The sequence below is a fragment of the Octopus bimaculoides genome, chromosome 10 (genome assembly GCF_001194135.2).
Source record: "Octopus bimaculoides isolate UCB-OBI-ISO-001 chromosome 10, ASM119413v2, whole genome shotgun sequence".
Classification (NCBI taxonomy): Eukaryota; Metazoa; Mollusca; class Cephalopoda; order Octopoda; family Octopodidae; genus Octopus; species Octopus bimaculoides.
Genome location: NC_068990.1, coordinates 12,842,363 through 12,858,088, shown reverse-complemented (window position 1 = coordinate 12,858,088; position 15,726 = coordinate 12,842,363). Strand labels below are relative to the sequence as shown.

Below are 15,726 nucleotides of genomic sequence, written 5' to 3'. Positions count from 1 at the left end.
AATAAATGTGTATATAAATGTGTATATATCCGCGAAACGATCGTAAGATATTTAACTCTTTAAATTTTAGGTTCCTTTATATTTTATATTTTAGACTTTACAATATTCATGCTTAATTACACATAAATTTTTATATGCATATATATTCACACATATATTTATCTATATTCAGATTTTTATATATATTGATATTTATATTTCATATATTTATATTTTAAATTTTAAATTTATTATGTTGCCGTGTCATGTTGGATGTATGTCTTTCAAAATATTAAATATTGATTTCCTGAGTATATTATTGATGAATTTATGAATTTATTAATAATATAAAAACACATATATACACACACATATATATATATATACATACACACACACACACACACAACTTACACACAATGAGCTTCTGTACAGTTCCTGAAAATTAAATTCCACTCAGAAGATATTAGTGAACCTAAGGCTACAGTAGAGGACATTTTCCTAAGATACTATGCAGTGGAATTGAACCAGTAGCAACCTGGTGATGTGAAATAAATTTATTAGCCTCATAGCAATACCTGCTCTTAAGAGCATTTAATTTCTGGGTTTTTTTTTTGTTTTCTTTATTTATATTTTACAGATTTCACTCACCGCACTGCAGTTTTGCAATTGGTTTTAGTAAAACCTCAGTATTTATTTCAGTTAAGTGCTTATTTCATCAATTTATATTGATTGATTGGTGACTAAGTTATCGTTTTAATGCACCAGCACTAGATTTCCAACCAGGTACATTGTGTCAAAATTGATTTAGTAACCTGAATAAAGAAATAGATTGGACAGTGTTTAATCACAGGTTTATACTTTATAATTATCTAGTGCCGGTGTTATGTAACAGCTTCCATGCTGGTGACACATAACAGCTTTTGTGCCCGTGACACATAACAGTTACCATGCTGGTGACAAGTAAAAGACACCCACTACCCCACTACACCCTTGGAGTGGTTGGCGTTAGGAAGGTCATCCAACCATAGAAACCAAGCCAAATTCAGGCCGGAACTTGGTACAGCTCTCTGACTTATTAATTCCAGTCAAGCCATCTAACTCATGCTAGCATGGAAAGCAGACGTTAAATGATGATGATGATGATGAATTATCATAGTACATGGGACGTTTAGAAAAATAAATGTAATGTCAGAACAGCCAGGTCTCAGTAATTAGACAAATACAGGTATATCAAATACCATACAGTGTAGATTCTTTATTTATTAAAATTATTCCCACTTCCAAGAGGACGAGTCCTAATTACCAATGGCAATTTATACTGACCATTCTGAGTAATTTCTCTGAGCTCATTTTTGTTTAAATTGTACAAATCACCTGAGCCATAAATGTTTCTTTTACCTTTTATCTTTTCATTGTTTCAGTCATTAAGACTGTGGCCATGCTGGGGCACTGCCTTGAAGAATTGTATTTTTTTTTTTTTAGTCAAATGACTGAAGTGATTCCAGAGCTTATTATCTTAAGTCTTTGATACTTATTCTATTGATTACGTTTGCTACATAATGGGGATGTAAACACCCAAACACCAATTGTCAAACGGTTTTGGGAGACACACAGAGACACAAACACACAAACACACACACACACACACACACACACACACACACACACACACACACACACACACACACACACACACACACACACACACACACACACACACACACACACACAAAAGCACACAAGCACATGCACAAACATGCATATGTGCACACACTGCACACACACATGACGAGCTGCTTTCAGTTTCCGTCTACCGAATCCACTCAGAAGACTTTGGTCAACCTGAGCCTATAGTAGAAGACACTTGTCCAAAGGACAACACAGTGGGACTGAGCCCAGAATCACGTGGTTCGGAAGCAGACTTCTTACCACACAGTCATGCCAGTGATCTCTTTTTTGTAGGAATCTAAGTTCTTTGATTACTAGAGATAAGGTTGGACAATTATCATTCTGCTGCAGCCCATTGAAACTAAAACACACATCCACAACTGTCCTCTTATTTCCAGACAATAAGCTTGCTTTTTTATTTAATGGCAAATCAACTTTGGAGAATTCTTGATATTCCAGACTATCTTCCCTTCTCATGGAGCAAGCTTTAAATGTCATTTGGAAATTATGACACACTCTCTAAAAGTAGATATGATCTTAACCCATTACCTCCCATAATTCTATTAACTGGAATTTTTTTATGAAACTTTGATTTGTAGCATAAAACAGCCTTAGAAACATGCTGGAATGATCAAAATAACATTTTAAATAGAAATCAGTGAGATATTGGGTGAAAAATTAGCAAACCTCATTTGAATATCAGAGAAATGTACCTAGTAGATATAGCAAAAAGGTTAGATATGTGTAAATATTGACAGATAATTAGGAAATTTGTAATTTTTAAGTGATCTCATATGAGATCACTGGTAGGTAATGGATTAATAAATCAAGAATTTGCTTTATGGTATTTCATATAAATATATTTGTCTATGTTCTTCATATACATGCCATAGGCCATTCTGAGCTATTTCTTTTTTTGGACATTTTTGTTTAAATTATGCAAAATACTCAAAAATTTTATATACTTTGATAGCAAGAATTTCTTTTTACTTCGTGTTTCTTTCTTTTTTTGTTCTTTGTACCACGGGACTTGTAAGGTCAAAAGGTCAATTAGCCAGTTTTCCAGAGTGTGTAAGTTACCAAAATCACAACATTATCACTGAAATGGTCCATTGCAGGATTCAGCACCAACAGTTTTGAGGGGAGGGAAGAACTTGACTGACATTTTATTTTATTCCCCCTGAAGAAATGAAAGGCGTGGTTAACCATGATGGGATTTCAAACCAGAACATACTAACACTGCTTAGCGGCATTTTGTCTGCCGTTATGTTCTGAGTTCAAATTTCACCAAGGTCGACTTTGCCTTTCATCCTTTCAGGGTCGATAAATCAAGTACCAGGTCGATATAATCGACTTAAACCCTTTGTTTGTCCTTGTTCGTCCCCTCTATGTTTAGCCCCTTGTGGACAATAAAGAAATAAGAACATACTAACAATTCCACAGCTCAACACATTTTTCTTTATGTTTACCTTGATCTATTTAACACACCCATGATAAACATAGACACAGACGCAAAGATATATTCAATATTCTTCCACAGAGATTTCATCTACTGAATTCCACACATAAATTGTAAATATTTTCAAAATATGAATTTGATAATGTTTTATACATACCAGTGATGAATTCATAGCGTGCCAGAAATCCTCTACCTCGAACAGCCCCATGAGTGTTCAGAATGAGTACTAAGCGTGGGTTTTCGCTGGTTAGCTCTGGAGGTAACAGCTCTCCACAGAACTTATCATGATATTTCTTGGAGCTTATTTGTCCCTTGAGGTTCACCGCCAAGTAACCAAGCATGCAACTGTAAAAGTAGTAAATAAAAACATGAACTAATATACAACTAATATATTTAATTCCTTTTATAGATATTTCTTGGTTACTTTCTAATGACTATTACAATAATGGAACAATAATGTAATTATGTATTGTCTTATACTAAAGACAATGACTAAAGACAATGAACGATTGAATGATGGAGAATCAGAGTTATATTTAGTTGCTGGTATAAGACATTTGTTTCCAATGACTCCCCCACCTTTCTCTCTCAATCGCTCTCTTGATATGTATATATGTGTGTGTGTGTTTGTGTTTGTGTACATGCATGTATGTGTACTTATATAAGTATATGGCAATTTAACCTTGTTATTAAATTTCTATGACAATTTTAGCTGCAGGCATTTCTAAGAATTCACAGATAATGGAGCCATAGTTCAATATGGTGCTCTTTAGAGTATCGCTCAATGAAAAATGTACAGAGCCACCTTCACAGTAAAGATTCTTAACCTCTGCTTCAATACAAAATGTGTATATATTATATATGCACACACAAATACACATATATTCATATGTAAAGATTGGATTGTAATTAACACCTGTTGACAAAGGACTCTCCCTGATGTAGTGTCTTGGTTATTTTTCACCATCTCATACCAAATCTTCTTTAGTCTCCCTCTTATACAGGTACCATTCAATTTGGTTACTTAGCATTTGCTTATGCAGCTGCAATCACCCATTCACATCCTATGGCCAAACTCACACAGTTTCTTCTCTTCCACACTACGTTTGATATCTTTTTGTCATTCATGCACACAAACATGACACATCCAGTGAAGCATACCTGCTTCATGTCTTTTTAGCCTTTACCAATTCTTCGCATTCAAAGCCCACATCTCATTGCCCAAGCATTAATGCACTTTGCACACAAGCATTGTACAAGCTGCCCTTTACTAGGATAGAGAAGCTCTTTGTAGCCAGTGGAGGTAATTATTTCAACACTTTCTCCATCCCAATCTTATTCTGGTTACCACACTTTCAGAACACCTATCTCTAATATTAATTAGGTTACCTAGGTAACAAGAGAGTCACATGTGCTTCACCCATTTTAAATTAGGCTACCAAGGTAACAAGAAATTTCAATCATGTTTAAGGAGCCATTTTGACATGGAGAAATTAATGTTAAATGAACAAATAGGTGTGACAGTGTCAACATGCAGGCTGTGCATGTGTGTGTGTATATGTGTTATAAATATAAGCCACCCAAAGACAATTTCAAAATTACACTGATAAAAGCAGACAAATACATAACAAAGCAAAGAGTTACAGAAATAAAAGTATTCATTTCCACAGATTAACTGCTATTTAAGGTTCAACATAAAACAGAAATTATTCTTTATGACAGGCTTCTTCCAATATAATTTACCATTAATGTTCTGCATCACATTAACTGATTAACAGGAAATTTTAGAAATATACTACGTAGCGGAAATTGATCAAGGATATCAAAGAAAAACTACGATGATTTAAAAAATAAATCAAAAACACGATACTTAAAGAACATGGAAAGAAATAATGATGAATGAATTTGTTACATATATAATTACACATAATTAATTTGTTTGTTATATCTGTTTCAAAAGTATCATCATTTTGATGGAAGGTAAAAGAAAACAGCAAACAGTGAATATCCTGCCTTTCCCAAGATTAACTGTTTTATTGATATCATCCATGATATCAATAAAAATTGATAGCAAAACCAAACACTGTAAAAATTTATCTCTACATTAGGGTAAATCATATCTATAAGCTACAATATCACTGGGACTGGTTATACTCTCTCTTTTACTTGTTTCAGTCATTTTGACTGTGGCCATGCTGGAGCACCACCTTTAGTCAAGCAAATCGACCCCAGGACTTATTCTTTGTAAGCCTAGTACTTATTCTATCGGTCTCTTTTGCTAAACTGCTAAGTTACGGGGAAGTAAACAATTCAGCATCGGTTGTCAAGCGAAGTTGGGGGGACAAGCACAGACACACAAATATATATACACATACAAACATATATATATATGACAGGCTTCTTTCAGTTTCCGTCTACCACAAGGCTTTGGTCGGCCCGTGGCTATAGTAGAAGACACTTGCCCAAGGTGCCATGCAGTGGGACTGAACCTAAAACCATGTTGTTGGTAAGCAAGCTACTTACCACACAGCCACTCCTACGCCTCAACAATTTAAATATGATAAATGGTTAAAATATACTTCATACGCAGAAGATTAATGCTTTCAGCAGCAATCCACCAGTAAGTGTCTAATTGAAAATGTTTAAAATTAGATTCAAATCTTTAACTGAAATCTGTTTGCTACATAAAACATATGACATCTCTGTAGGTAAACATATATCTTTTAATAAGTTAAAAGTTAGTAATTTCACTAAGTATCTTGTAATTCTTGTTTATTTTCAAATATGAAATTCAAAGGTGACATTCTATGATGACATTCTCCAGTGCAACAGACATGTTGCACTGGAGCTATAACCTCTCAATGTAGAAAAGTTGTGGCTTGACCAGGAGAGACTCATATCTGAGCAATGCACTTGACTCCAAAATTCCTTCAGAAGAATATCATTTTGGCCAGTAGTATTTGTAAACATACCGGTATGTCCTGCATTATGATGAATTTCATCGTCTGTGTGATTGGTCCCAACAGTATACCTCACTGACTGACACTACTTACTGAGTCTGTCCACTATTTATTGGTTGTGGACCAGCCCACTTCTCACCTGGGGGTGCCCACCACAACACATACTCTTGCTGGAAACGATTGCAAGACAAATTCTTCAAGCTGAGCCAACAGGTAGAAGATTAGAGGTAGAACAAAATTAAAATGGTTGGATGATATCCATAGCTTTAGTTGGTCACACTTGGGAATCCAGATGGAAAGTGTAATGACAGTTGCTTTTGATAGCACTGAATGGAAGATATTCTTGAGGACTCTGTCTCAATGATCTTCCCAGGAATAGTGGGTAGAGAAAATGGGTAGAAATGGATGGATGGAGAGCACAAAGGTAGTATATTTCTTATTAGAAAAGGCTAATTTCTAAGTGATAATTTTATAAGAACTTGAAGGTTAACAACAATATATTTACAGATGTGAAACCTCTATAATAACAGTAGAGTCATATTATGAATGAGATTCCAAGTCACCTGACTGTGTCTTTATCATATTGTTAGAGACATAATTTTACAAAGGTTAATAATCTTTCTTTTGATACATTTATATTAAGTTTCTTTCAACAAAATTGTCATCACAACTTGATAATTTTTTTATTATTTATGAGACAAGGTGAGTTTTGACATCATGGTCATGGCACTTCTTCAAAGATGGTATAAATAATGACTCTCATTAATGAGATATATCAACAGTTAATCTTTTCCTGAACCTTAGTTGTTTTTATTGTTGTTGATCAACTTTATGTCAGCGTTATGATCATAAGCATTCCATCCATAAGCATCTCAGTTTTTTCAGACATAATTAATCTCATATGACATTATCCATTACATCCTTCCTTTCCTTTTCATGATGACACTTATGATTTGAGAGAGATTTGACTGCTATTTCAAACATATTCAGAGATCCCATACAGGCTCACACCTTGGCTTGATAGTAGTCCATATGGTAGGTGCTTAAACTAGGTTTCTGACATGTAAAGTACATATTGATTTAGATATGAGACTGGAAAGACACAAGAATAAGGAAGGTCTTAGACCAGTTATGGACAAACTGCCGCCTGTTGAACTTTCTAAAGGTATGCCTCACAAAATATAATCTTGAACTTCTTTTTGTGGGCTGTGTGACAATGAACTATATTTCATGTGGCTGGCTTCTCAGAAACAGTTGCTCATACCAGTTCTAACCAAAACAACATACACACTAACTTCTTTTCGAGAAACTCATTTTCTTTTTCCTTTCTTGGCGATGTATATTTCTTGGATTCTAGTTTGTTTCTTTATAGTTTTAATTAATTTTCTTAATAATTGCAATCACATTCATAAATTTTAATATTTTCTCTCCTTATGACTTCAAGAATTATCTTTTCTTTTCCTCACAGTATCATTTTGATAGGAAATTTTAAAGACATTAAATTGTAATAATAAAATACTTGAATCAACATGGTTCTCTTCCAGACAAATAGCAAATATTAGTTTTTATAATTTGTTAAGAACAAAAAATAAAAATAAAATGAAACACATACAAAATAAAAAGGTGAAGATGCAACAATACTGAAATGGCTGTTATACAATAACAAGTTCAGTGTCTCATTGCAGGTTCAAATATACCAATCAATATAACCCAGGTTCAAATATAGCCAAATATACCCATCATGGCTACCTGGCTGATAAGGCTACTCCAGGCACATGCATCACAACAATATGTGTGCGATGTAGTGACTTCATACCATGACAAACAGTGCAGGACCTTGCAAGTAGCTAGGACAACTGAAAAGCAAATATGTGGTACTGAGAATATTTGCTGTAGCCCATCTTTTACACTTAGAATAAATATGTACATGATAACGCTTCCAAACTGTTAAGATCAGATGCTATATGAGCTACTGCCTGGTATTGCATCAGGGCATCTTTTATTATTATTATTATTATTATTATTATTATTATTATTATTATTATTATTATTATTATTATTATTATTATTATCATCATCATCATAATTATTATTGTCGTTGTTGCTTTTATCCTTATTATTATCATTATTATTATTGTTATACATTTGACTTTTGCTTTGTCTTTATACAAGTTGGCTCCAAGTCTCATCCAGAGACCTCAAGAGACAACAAGTTAGAAGTTCATGTTGGTGTTATGTCTAGAGTGTCATATATTTGGTTTTGCACAAAGTATTATTCTAGAGAATGTTAAAGAAAACAAGAAAATTATAAGTTTGTTTTAAAGTTTGAGATTACATAGACAGCATTTTACATAGGATATGGGCAGTTCCCATGAGCACTATCTTTTGAATTTCTGCCATTTTGGGGTTTCCTGGTATCTGATCTAGGTAGTAATAAGCCCCTTTTGCTACTATTCCTAGGACACCTATGACAACAGGTATTGTTTTAGTTTTGAGGTTCCACATTTTGCTAATTTCTATTTCAAGATCTTTATATTTGCTTAGTTTTTGGTAGGTCTTGACAGATACGTTTATATCGATTGGGACAGTCATATCAATGAGGAGGCATGATTTTTGTCTGAAGTCTATAGTAGAAGACACTTGCCAAGGTGTCACGAAGTGAACCCAGAATAATGTGGTTGGGAAGCAAACTTCTTTATCAATCCATTTAGAAATCACCTATTGAAATCTAAAGCAGGTTTCTTTGTATTATTTACATTATTTACATTTGATGGATATTTGTCCTCATCTTGTTTGTTGTTAACACAAGCCTTCATCAGGTGTCTTGGGGAAATTTTGAACCTGGGTTCTTATTCCTAAGGTATTTTTCAATGTAGTTGTTGTTATTATTATTATTATTATTATTATTATTATTATTATTATTATTCAGGTCACTGCCTGGAATCGAACTCAGAATCTTGGGGTTAGTAGTCTGTGCTCTTAACCACTATGCCATGATGGGGAACAAACACAGACCAAAAACACGCACACGGGCATATGACATAGTGGTTAAGAGTGCAGGCTACTTATCCCAAGATTCCAAGTTCAATTCCAGGCAGTGACCTGAATGATAATAATAATAATAATAATAATAATAATAATAATAATAATAATAATAATAATAACAACAACAACAGCAACCACAACAACATCGAAAAATACCTTAGGAATGAGAACACAGGTTGGAATGATAGAAATAGCAGTTAAACTGTCCTGAAACTATACCTAACCATCTTAGAAAAGAATACGTTGGTTATATAGTCCAGGACTGGGGAAAATTATTTCTTAAAATAACATATGAGGTTTATGGCTTGAATGCCTTCGATCATGAGTTTGCTTGGTCTTGACTGATTTAGAGCTAAACAACAACAATACCAACATCATTGTTGAAACTGAAATTATGCACCAGCCATATGGATTATTAAGGTTTGTGAACGGATTAACTTTTATCTGACTATGAGAAATCATTATTCAAACCATAAACTGTTTTATAATTCTTATCTAGTTCAGTTTATACGATCTTAAAAGCAGCTGGAAACAAGATAACAGATGAAATCAATTTTGACTGACAGCAAAGTTGCTGATTGAGATTAACATATTGTTACAGTTAACTTATTGTTTTCACCTTTTATAATGATTTTCCATTGATGATATTGCAGCTAAGATTTAGACAGTAGATTCCACTAGAATAATGTTTAGTTCCAAATTTTATCAGTCAAATATATATTGATATAAGAACTTATAAATGTCAATAATGATCTCACAGAAGACTATAAAGCTATTTAATCCATTGATTTTAAATTGTTTGATTTGCATTTTAAACACCAGCTGGCTACGATTTGAGCTTGAATAAAAAAAAAAAAAAAAAAAAAAAAAAAAAAAAAAATAACAAATAAAAAAATGATCAAAAGACAAAAGCTAATACTTATAGGATTTATGATCCCAAAACATAAATTTATCTCAGTTTAAAGTTTTCATTTTTTTAATTTTCATTATTTGTTTCCATCTTATGAGTTTAAATCAAATATTTCTGTTAGTCGATCATTTAAAAAATTTTTTTAGCTCTATACAAATAATGATTGTTTTTCTTGTAATTTAAACACACAAGACCCCTAATTTACAAAAGAGACAAATCAGCTGGTATGTTCGTGATTTTTACAAGGGTTATTAGCTGCAGAAATGAAGTAACTATAATTATATACAGCTATAATCTTCTTTGAAACTATATTTTGTTTTTGGCTCCAAGCAAATGTAAATTTCATATTTAAACGTACAAAACCATTAATTTACAAGAAACAGCAATCAGAAGGTGTGATGTTCATAATTTTATCAAGGGTTATTAGCTGCAGATATGAAGAGACTATAAACTTTTAGCTACCGTGTATCTAATGGATATATATCTTTTATTTTTCCTCAATATTTTTCTACATCTGGATTATTAATTTCTACTTACCACAAAAATAAATTTTTTAAATATTTATTTTTACTTAATTTTTATACTTGCATTGCTTAATTTAAGTTCACTGAAAACAATTGTTAAAAATTAGCAAAAGGCATGGTTTTGATTTATTTTCCTGTTTCACTGGGAAACAGAAAAGGAGAAAGAAACTCATGCATGCACACAGTATTTTATATTATTAGAAACTGTAGATAAGAAATGAATTTTAACCAATTAATCATTATTTTAAATCATATCTGAGGGTTGCAAACTTTTTGTTAGGCTGCTGATACTAAAAACAGAGCACAAAGCTAGGCAGATAGATTAATTGAAATATATTTTGTACAAATGGCATGATGAATGTCAAAGGCTCATGCACCAATGCCTGAAGCTACAAAGATTTATACTTACTATGGCATAGAACCAGGAATGTCAAAGTCCATAAATTTAATGCGAGCCTTTTCTAAGTTTTGTTTATCCATCAAACCATCAATATAATAATGGCAGGTCACATTGGCTGGAAAGTTGCTATGGTAACCTGGAGAGGATATAGTACCATTTGATTCCTTTGAACTTACAACTCGAACGTCACATTCTGAAAATAGAACGAAAATAAAATTTGAAAATTTGAAAATTTGCAACATAAAAGAGCAAACAAAATATTTCTTTTATTTTACATAAAACATACATTTTTGGGAGAAAAGATTATTTGCCAACATAACATGGCAGTCCTCGTTTAGGATGAATGCTGTAATTTAGCCACAGGAGACATCGTCTTCAGGGTCTAAATTACAGCAACATTCGTCCTAACCAGGACTACCATGTTATGTTGGCAAATAATCTTTACTCCAATGTATTGTTGCTGAATATCTCTCGTTGTGAGATATACAAATAGTAATTTTCTAAAAAAATTTTATTATCAAATAAGTGGTCACATTTGTAAATATTATTTACATTCATTTATATTCATATGTGTATCTTCATTGAAAATCAACCAATGGTAACAAGAACAAGAACTGAAAGAGCATTAATGAGAGAAATAATAGTTATTTTCTTCATGTCAGAAGAACTTAAGATGATTGCTTAATCAACATTTGAGCAACATTGAGACAAAAAAAAACGAATGACACCATAAAAGGAAACTATAGATTCAATATAAAACAAATTTCTCATCTTAAATTAATGTCTATTGTGGTGGCATGTCCCTATGAATTGTTCATCCATAAGGAGAACAAGGAAAGGAAATTTGTAACAAAATACAAGATTGGCTTCAAAGATTACTTACAATAATAATTCATTACAAGCAAAGCATTCTTGCACTTTTACTGATATAGTTTAAGAATCAATGGAACACCAATGGTTTTCTTGCAAATAAGACATCTATATGGTCATTAAATATTCATAGCTTCATCAACATAATATATATTTTGTCATCTATCTTCTATGTGGTTTTCAGAGAGGTAAATCTGACTAACAATTGTTTACCTGTTCTTTTTTCCCTTTAACTAATCCCTAGATATACTCACTCCAATTACTCCATGTTTTCATCTGATTGCCTCGATGAAAACCCATCATATATCATATAGAAGGAAGACTCAAGCTAATGAAGGAACCTCTACATGGTTGCTCAACGTACTAGACATAACTACCAAATCTCTCACATATTTCACTATACAAAATTCTAAAAAATGTAGACTACACTTGATAATATATTAATGGATGAGCAAAAATATGTGATAATTCCTACGATCATAGAATTGCCTGATTAAGGTTGACCTGGATTTAAACAAAACCATCAAGGTTAACAATAATGAAATATTTGTTTCTTGTTCTTCGAAATCTATATTAATATTCTTTAGCTTTACAAACTGATCTTTCAGCATCTCAGTTTTGATTTTATATATGTTTGTTCAAAACTATTCATCTTCAATACAGAATTTCTTAGTTTCACTTTATTCTTGAAAGTTAATATTTAACTCTTTTGAGACCAATTCACCTGAAACCACTTTAGTTCTATAATACAAAATTCCTGTTTTAAAAGTGATTATTTGAATCACATCTATCTGACAAATTAGGTAGAAACTTAAAATCATGGAAAAATATTAATATCTATCTGTATTACAATAAACATATTCATACCACACAAAAAACTCAATACCATCATTCTTCTTCATGAAATCTCTTGCTAATATTTAAAATACACTGTAGCCCTTTTGATAGCAACCAACCCGAGTCCATCTCTGGTGCTTTTGATCAAACATTCTGCATTAAAGGGATTCAAATAAAACAAATAAAAACCTTCAATTAAAAATCCATGTTAATTTATATAACAAACACCAGGTTGATAATGGACAAAGTTATTTTAATAAATTCTTCATTATATCTAGAATTAACCAGAACAAAGACTATATATGTCAATGTAAGTATGATAGCAAAAAGGTTAACAATGTGATTGAATTAATCTCTCCAACCAATTCCCCAGAGTTGACCTAAATCATGACATCTTTATTTTCCATTCATGTTTTATATTTGTAATAACACAATACACTTCAAGTGCTCCCAAATAATATTTAACATCTGGTTCTTTTCTGACTTAGCATGAAATAACAACACAATCAAATGATGGTACATAAACATAATCTTTTCCAATATCTAAAAGTTCTTTTTATATTTGCCACCCATGTTTTACTGCCATAAAACATTGTTCCGAAATAATAATTAAGCAGAATTTAGATACAGCTAAAAAAAAACAAAAAAAAACTAAGACAAAATAAAAAGTTTTGTTTGGCTCTTTACTATCAATCGACTGGAAAAATAAAGTTTACTGTTCCAAGGAGGACGAAGAGGAGGAAGAAGAGGAAGAGGAACTGGAGGCGCTTTACATTTCTAATGCAGAAATTTACAGTCTGCTGGATTATTACTATTATTATTATTATTATTATTATTATTATTATTATTATTATTATTATTATTATTATTATTATTATTATTTAATGAATAAATGATTGGTGAATTATTACTAAAAACATCAAACAGCTGTATGGTCCAGATGCTTCTTCACACTATTTTCAATCATGTGAAACGATTCCAATATTATTATTATTATTATTATTATTATTATTATTATTATTATTATTATTACATCTTATTGCCTATCCTGTATTTTTGCTTTTCAAATTATGTTTTAATGACCAACTGACTAAAATAATCAAAACATTTAACAGCAAATCCATTTCACTACAGTTCAAGATTCACCGTTTTATTGATTTCATTGATTAAAAACAATGCAAAACTAATTTCATTATCTATTTATTTACTTATTTATTTTGATTTTTCTTGATTTTTCAAAGCAACATCATTACGGATTATTAAAAGTATGCAGCGTTTCTCCTAGCAATTATTAGGAAGATGCATGTGACATAGCATAGCTTGAATCCTTGATGTTTTAGTAAGTAATCCAGCAATCACACACTCATAATAAAATAACTTATTTTTGCATAGATATTCTTTTACTCTTTTACTTGTTTAAGTTATTTGACTGCAGCCATGCTGGAGCACCACCTTTAGTCAAGCAAATCAACTCTAGAACTTATTCTTTTGTAAGCCTAGTACTTATTCTATCAGTTGCTTTTGCTGAACTGCTAAGTTACAGTGACGTAAACACACCAGCATCGGTTGTCAAGCGATGGTGGGGGGGACAAACACAGACACACAAACACACACACACACACACACACACACACACATACAAGTACAATGGGCTTCTTTCAGTTTCTGTATACCAATTCCACTCACAAGACTTTAGTCAGCCCAAGGCTATAGTAGAAGACACTTGCCCAAGGTGCCATGCAGTGGGACTGAACCTGGAACCATGTGGTTGCTAAGAAATAACAGATAACTTACCCTTACAAGGGTTTCTTGTTTGTATGGCACAATACACATTTGAGCGCTTTTAATAAAAACAAATCTAAGTTTGCTTGTGTGTGTGCGTGTGCGTGCATGTGTGTGTGTACATGTAAGGGTGCAACTTTGTGTTTGTCCCCTGTCACCACCTGGCTACCAGTGTTAGTTTGTTTACGTACCCCCATTATTTAACAGCTTGGCAAGAAAGATTGACAGAATAAGTACCAGACTTCAAAAAATATTTACTAGGATCAATTTGTTGGACTAAGACACCAAGTTGGTGCCACAGCATGGCTGCTGCCATCCAATGACTGAACCAAGTAAAAGATAATACATGTGACTAAAGCACATATTTCCTGGTAGTCCCTAGGGCTGTGGCATTGATATCTACTTCGATATCTGCGTTTTCACCTTCAACATTTTCTCTATCTACTGTTCATGTTTAGGCTGTGATTGCAACCGTGATAAAAATGTGGCTCGTGAGGTTAAATATGCATAAGCTATGAATAAGAGACTCATTCTATCACACTCACTGCCTCTCAGGTACCTTTACAGTTTAAATTATTGCAAGCCTCTGGACTCAGGGTTCCAGGTTTTGCTTTTCCCTATTAATCTTAGAATTCTTATGAAAAATTATGGATGTTGTACTTCTTTGACTAAACCATGTAACCCTTTTGTTACCATATTTCTGCTGAGATGCTCTGTGTTTCTTTCAGTTAATTTGAAATATAACAAAGAATTTAGTAAAATAACTTAATTATCATTAAGTTAGTGTTAGGAACATAAATTGTGACTAAGGTTTGGTGGAAGATTTTTAATTCAAAACTTATGTAAACAAGACATTTGTACTACAGAGAAAGAAGCGGTTTCAGCCAGGTTGGTATTGAAAGACTTTGTTATTCTAAAAATCAGTTATCGGTATTTTCTTGTACTGAGAGTTCGTTAAATTATTTATCATAAATGCACTAAAGTTGATTCAGATGTACCAAGAATGCAGCAGGTCACACTAATAGCAACAGCTATATTTTGCCTCCAGAACATTGAATGAAGAGCTTAAATGCATAGAAATATATCCTTTGAGTAATCTTAGCTTAATAATAAATAAATTAATAAATGGAAAATTTGGAAATTTTTGAGTGTGTGAGGTGCAGGTGGGGTTTGTATGTTAATGTATGTATATATGCATGTGTATGAGTATATATGAATATGTGCAAGTATGTGTGTGTATCTATATTTTATACATATATATATGTATATAAAGGATGATGAGGAAATAT

The 15,726-nt window shown here is 32.4% G+C and overlaps 1 protein-coding gene across 14 annotated transcripts in view; it reads right to left on the bottom strand.

Annotated features, from left to right (window-relative positions):
• Window positions 1-15,726, bottom strand: part of LOC106869227 (dorsal-ventral patterning tolloid-like protein 1) — a 1,100,309-nt gene that overhangs the window by 286,194 nt on the left and 798,389 nt on the right. For all 14 annotated transcript variants that reach the window (XM_052971032.1, XM_052971029.1, XM_052971039.1 and 11 more), the window contains 2 exons: window positions 10,958-11,141; window positions 3,267-3,454 (listed from right to left, as the gene is read on the bottom strand). In XM_052971032.1, coding sequence (XP_052826992.1) covers window positions 3,267-3,454; window positions 10,958-11,141 — 372 coding nt within the window. The remainder of the gene's footprint in view (window positions 1-3,266; window positions 3,455-10,957; window positions 11,142-15,726) is intronic.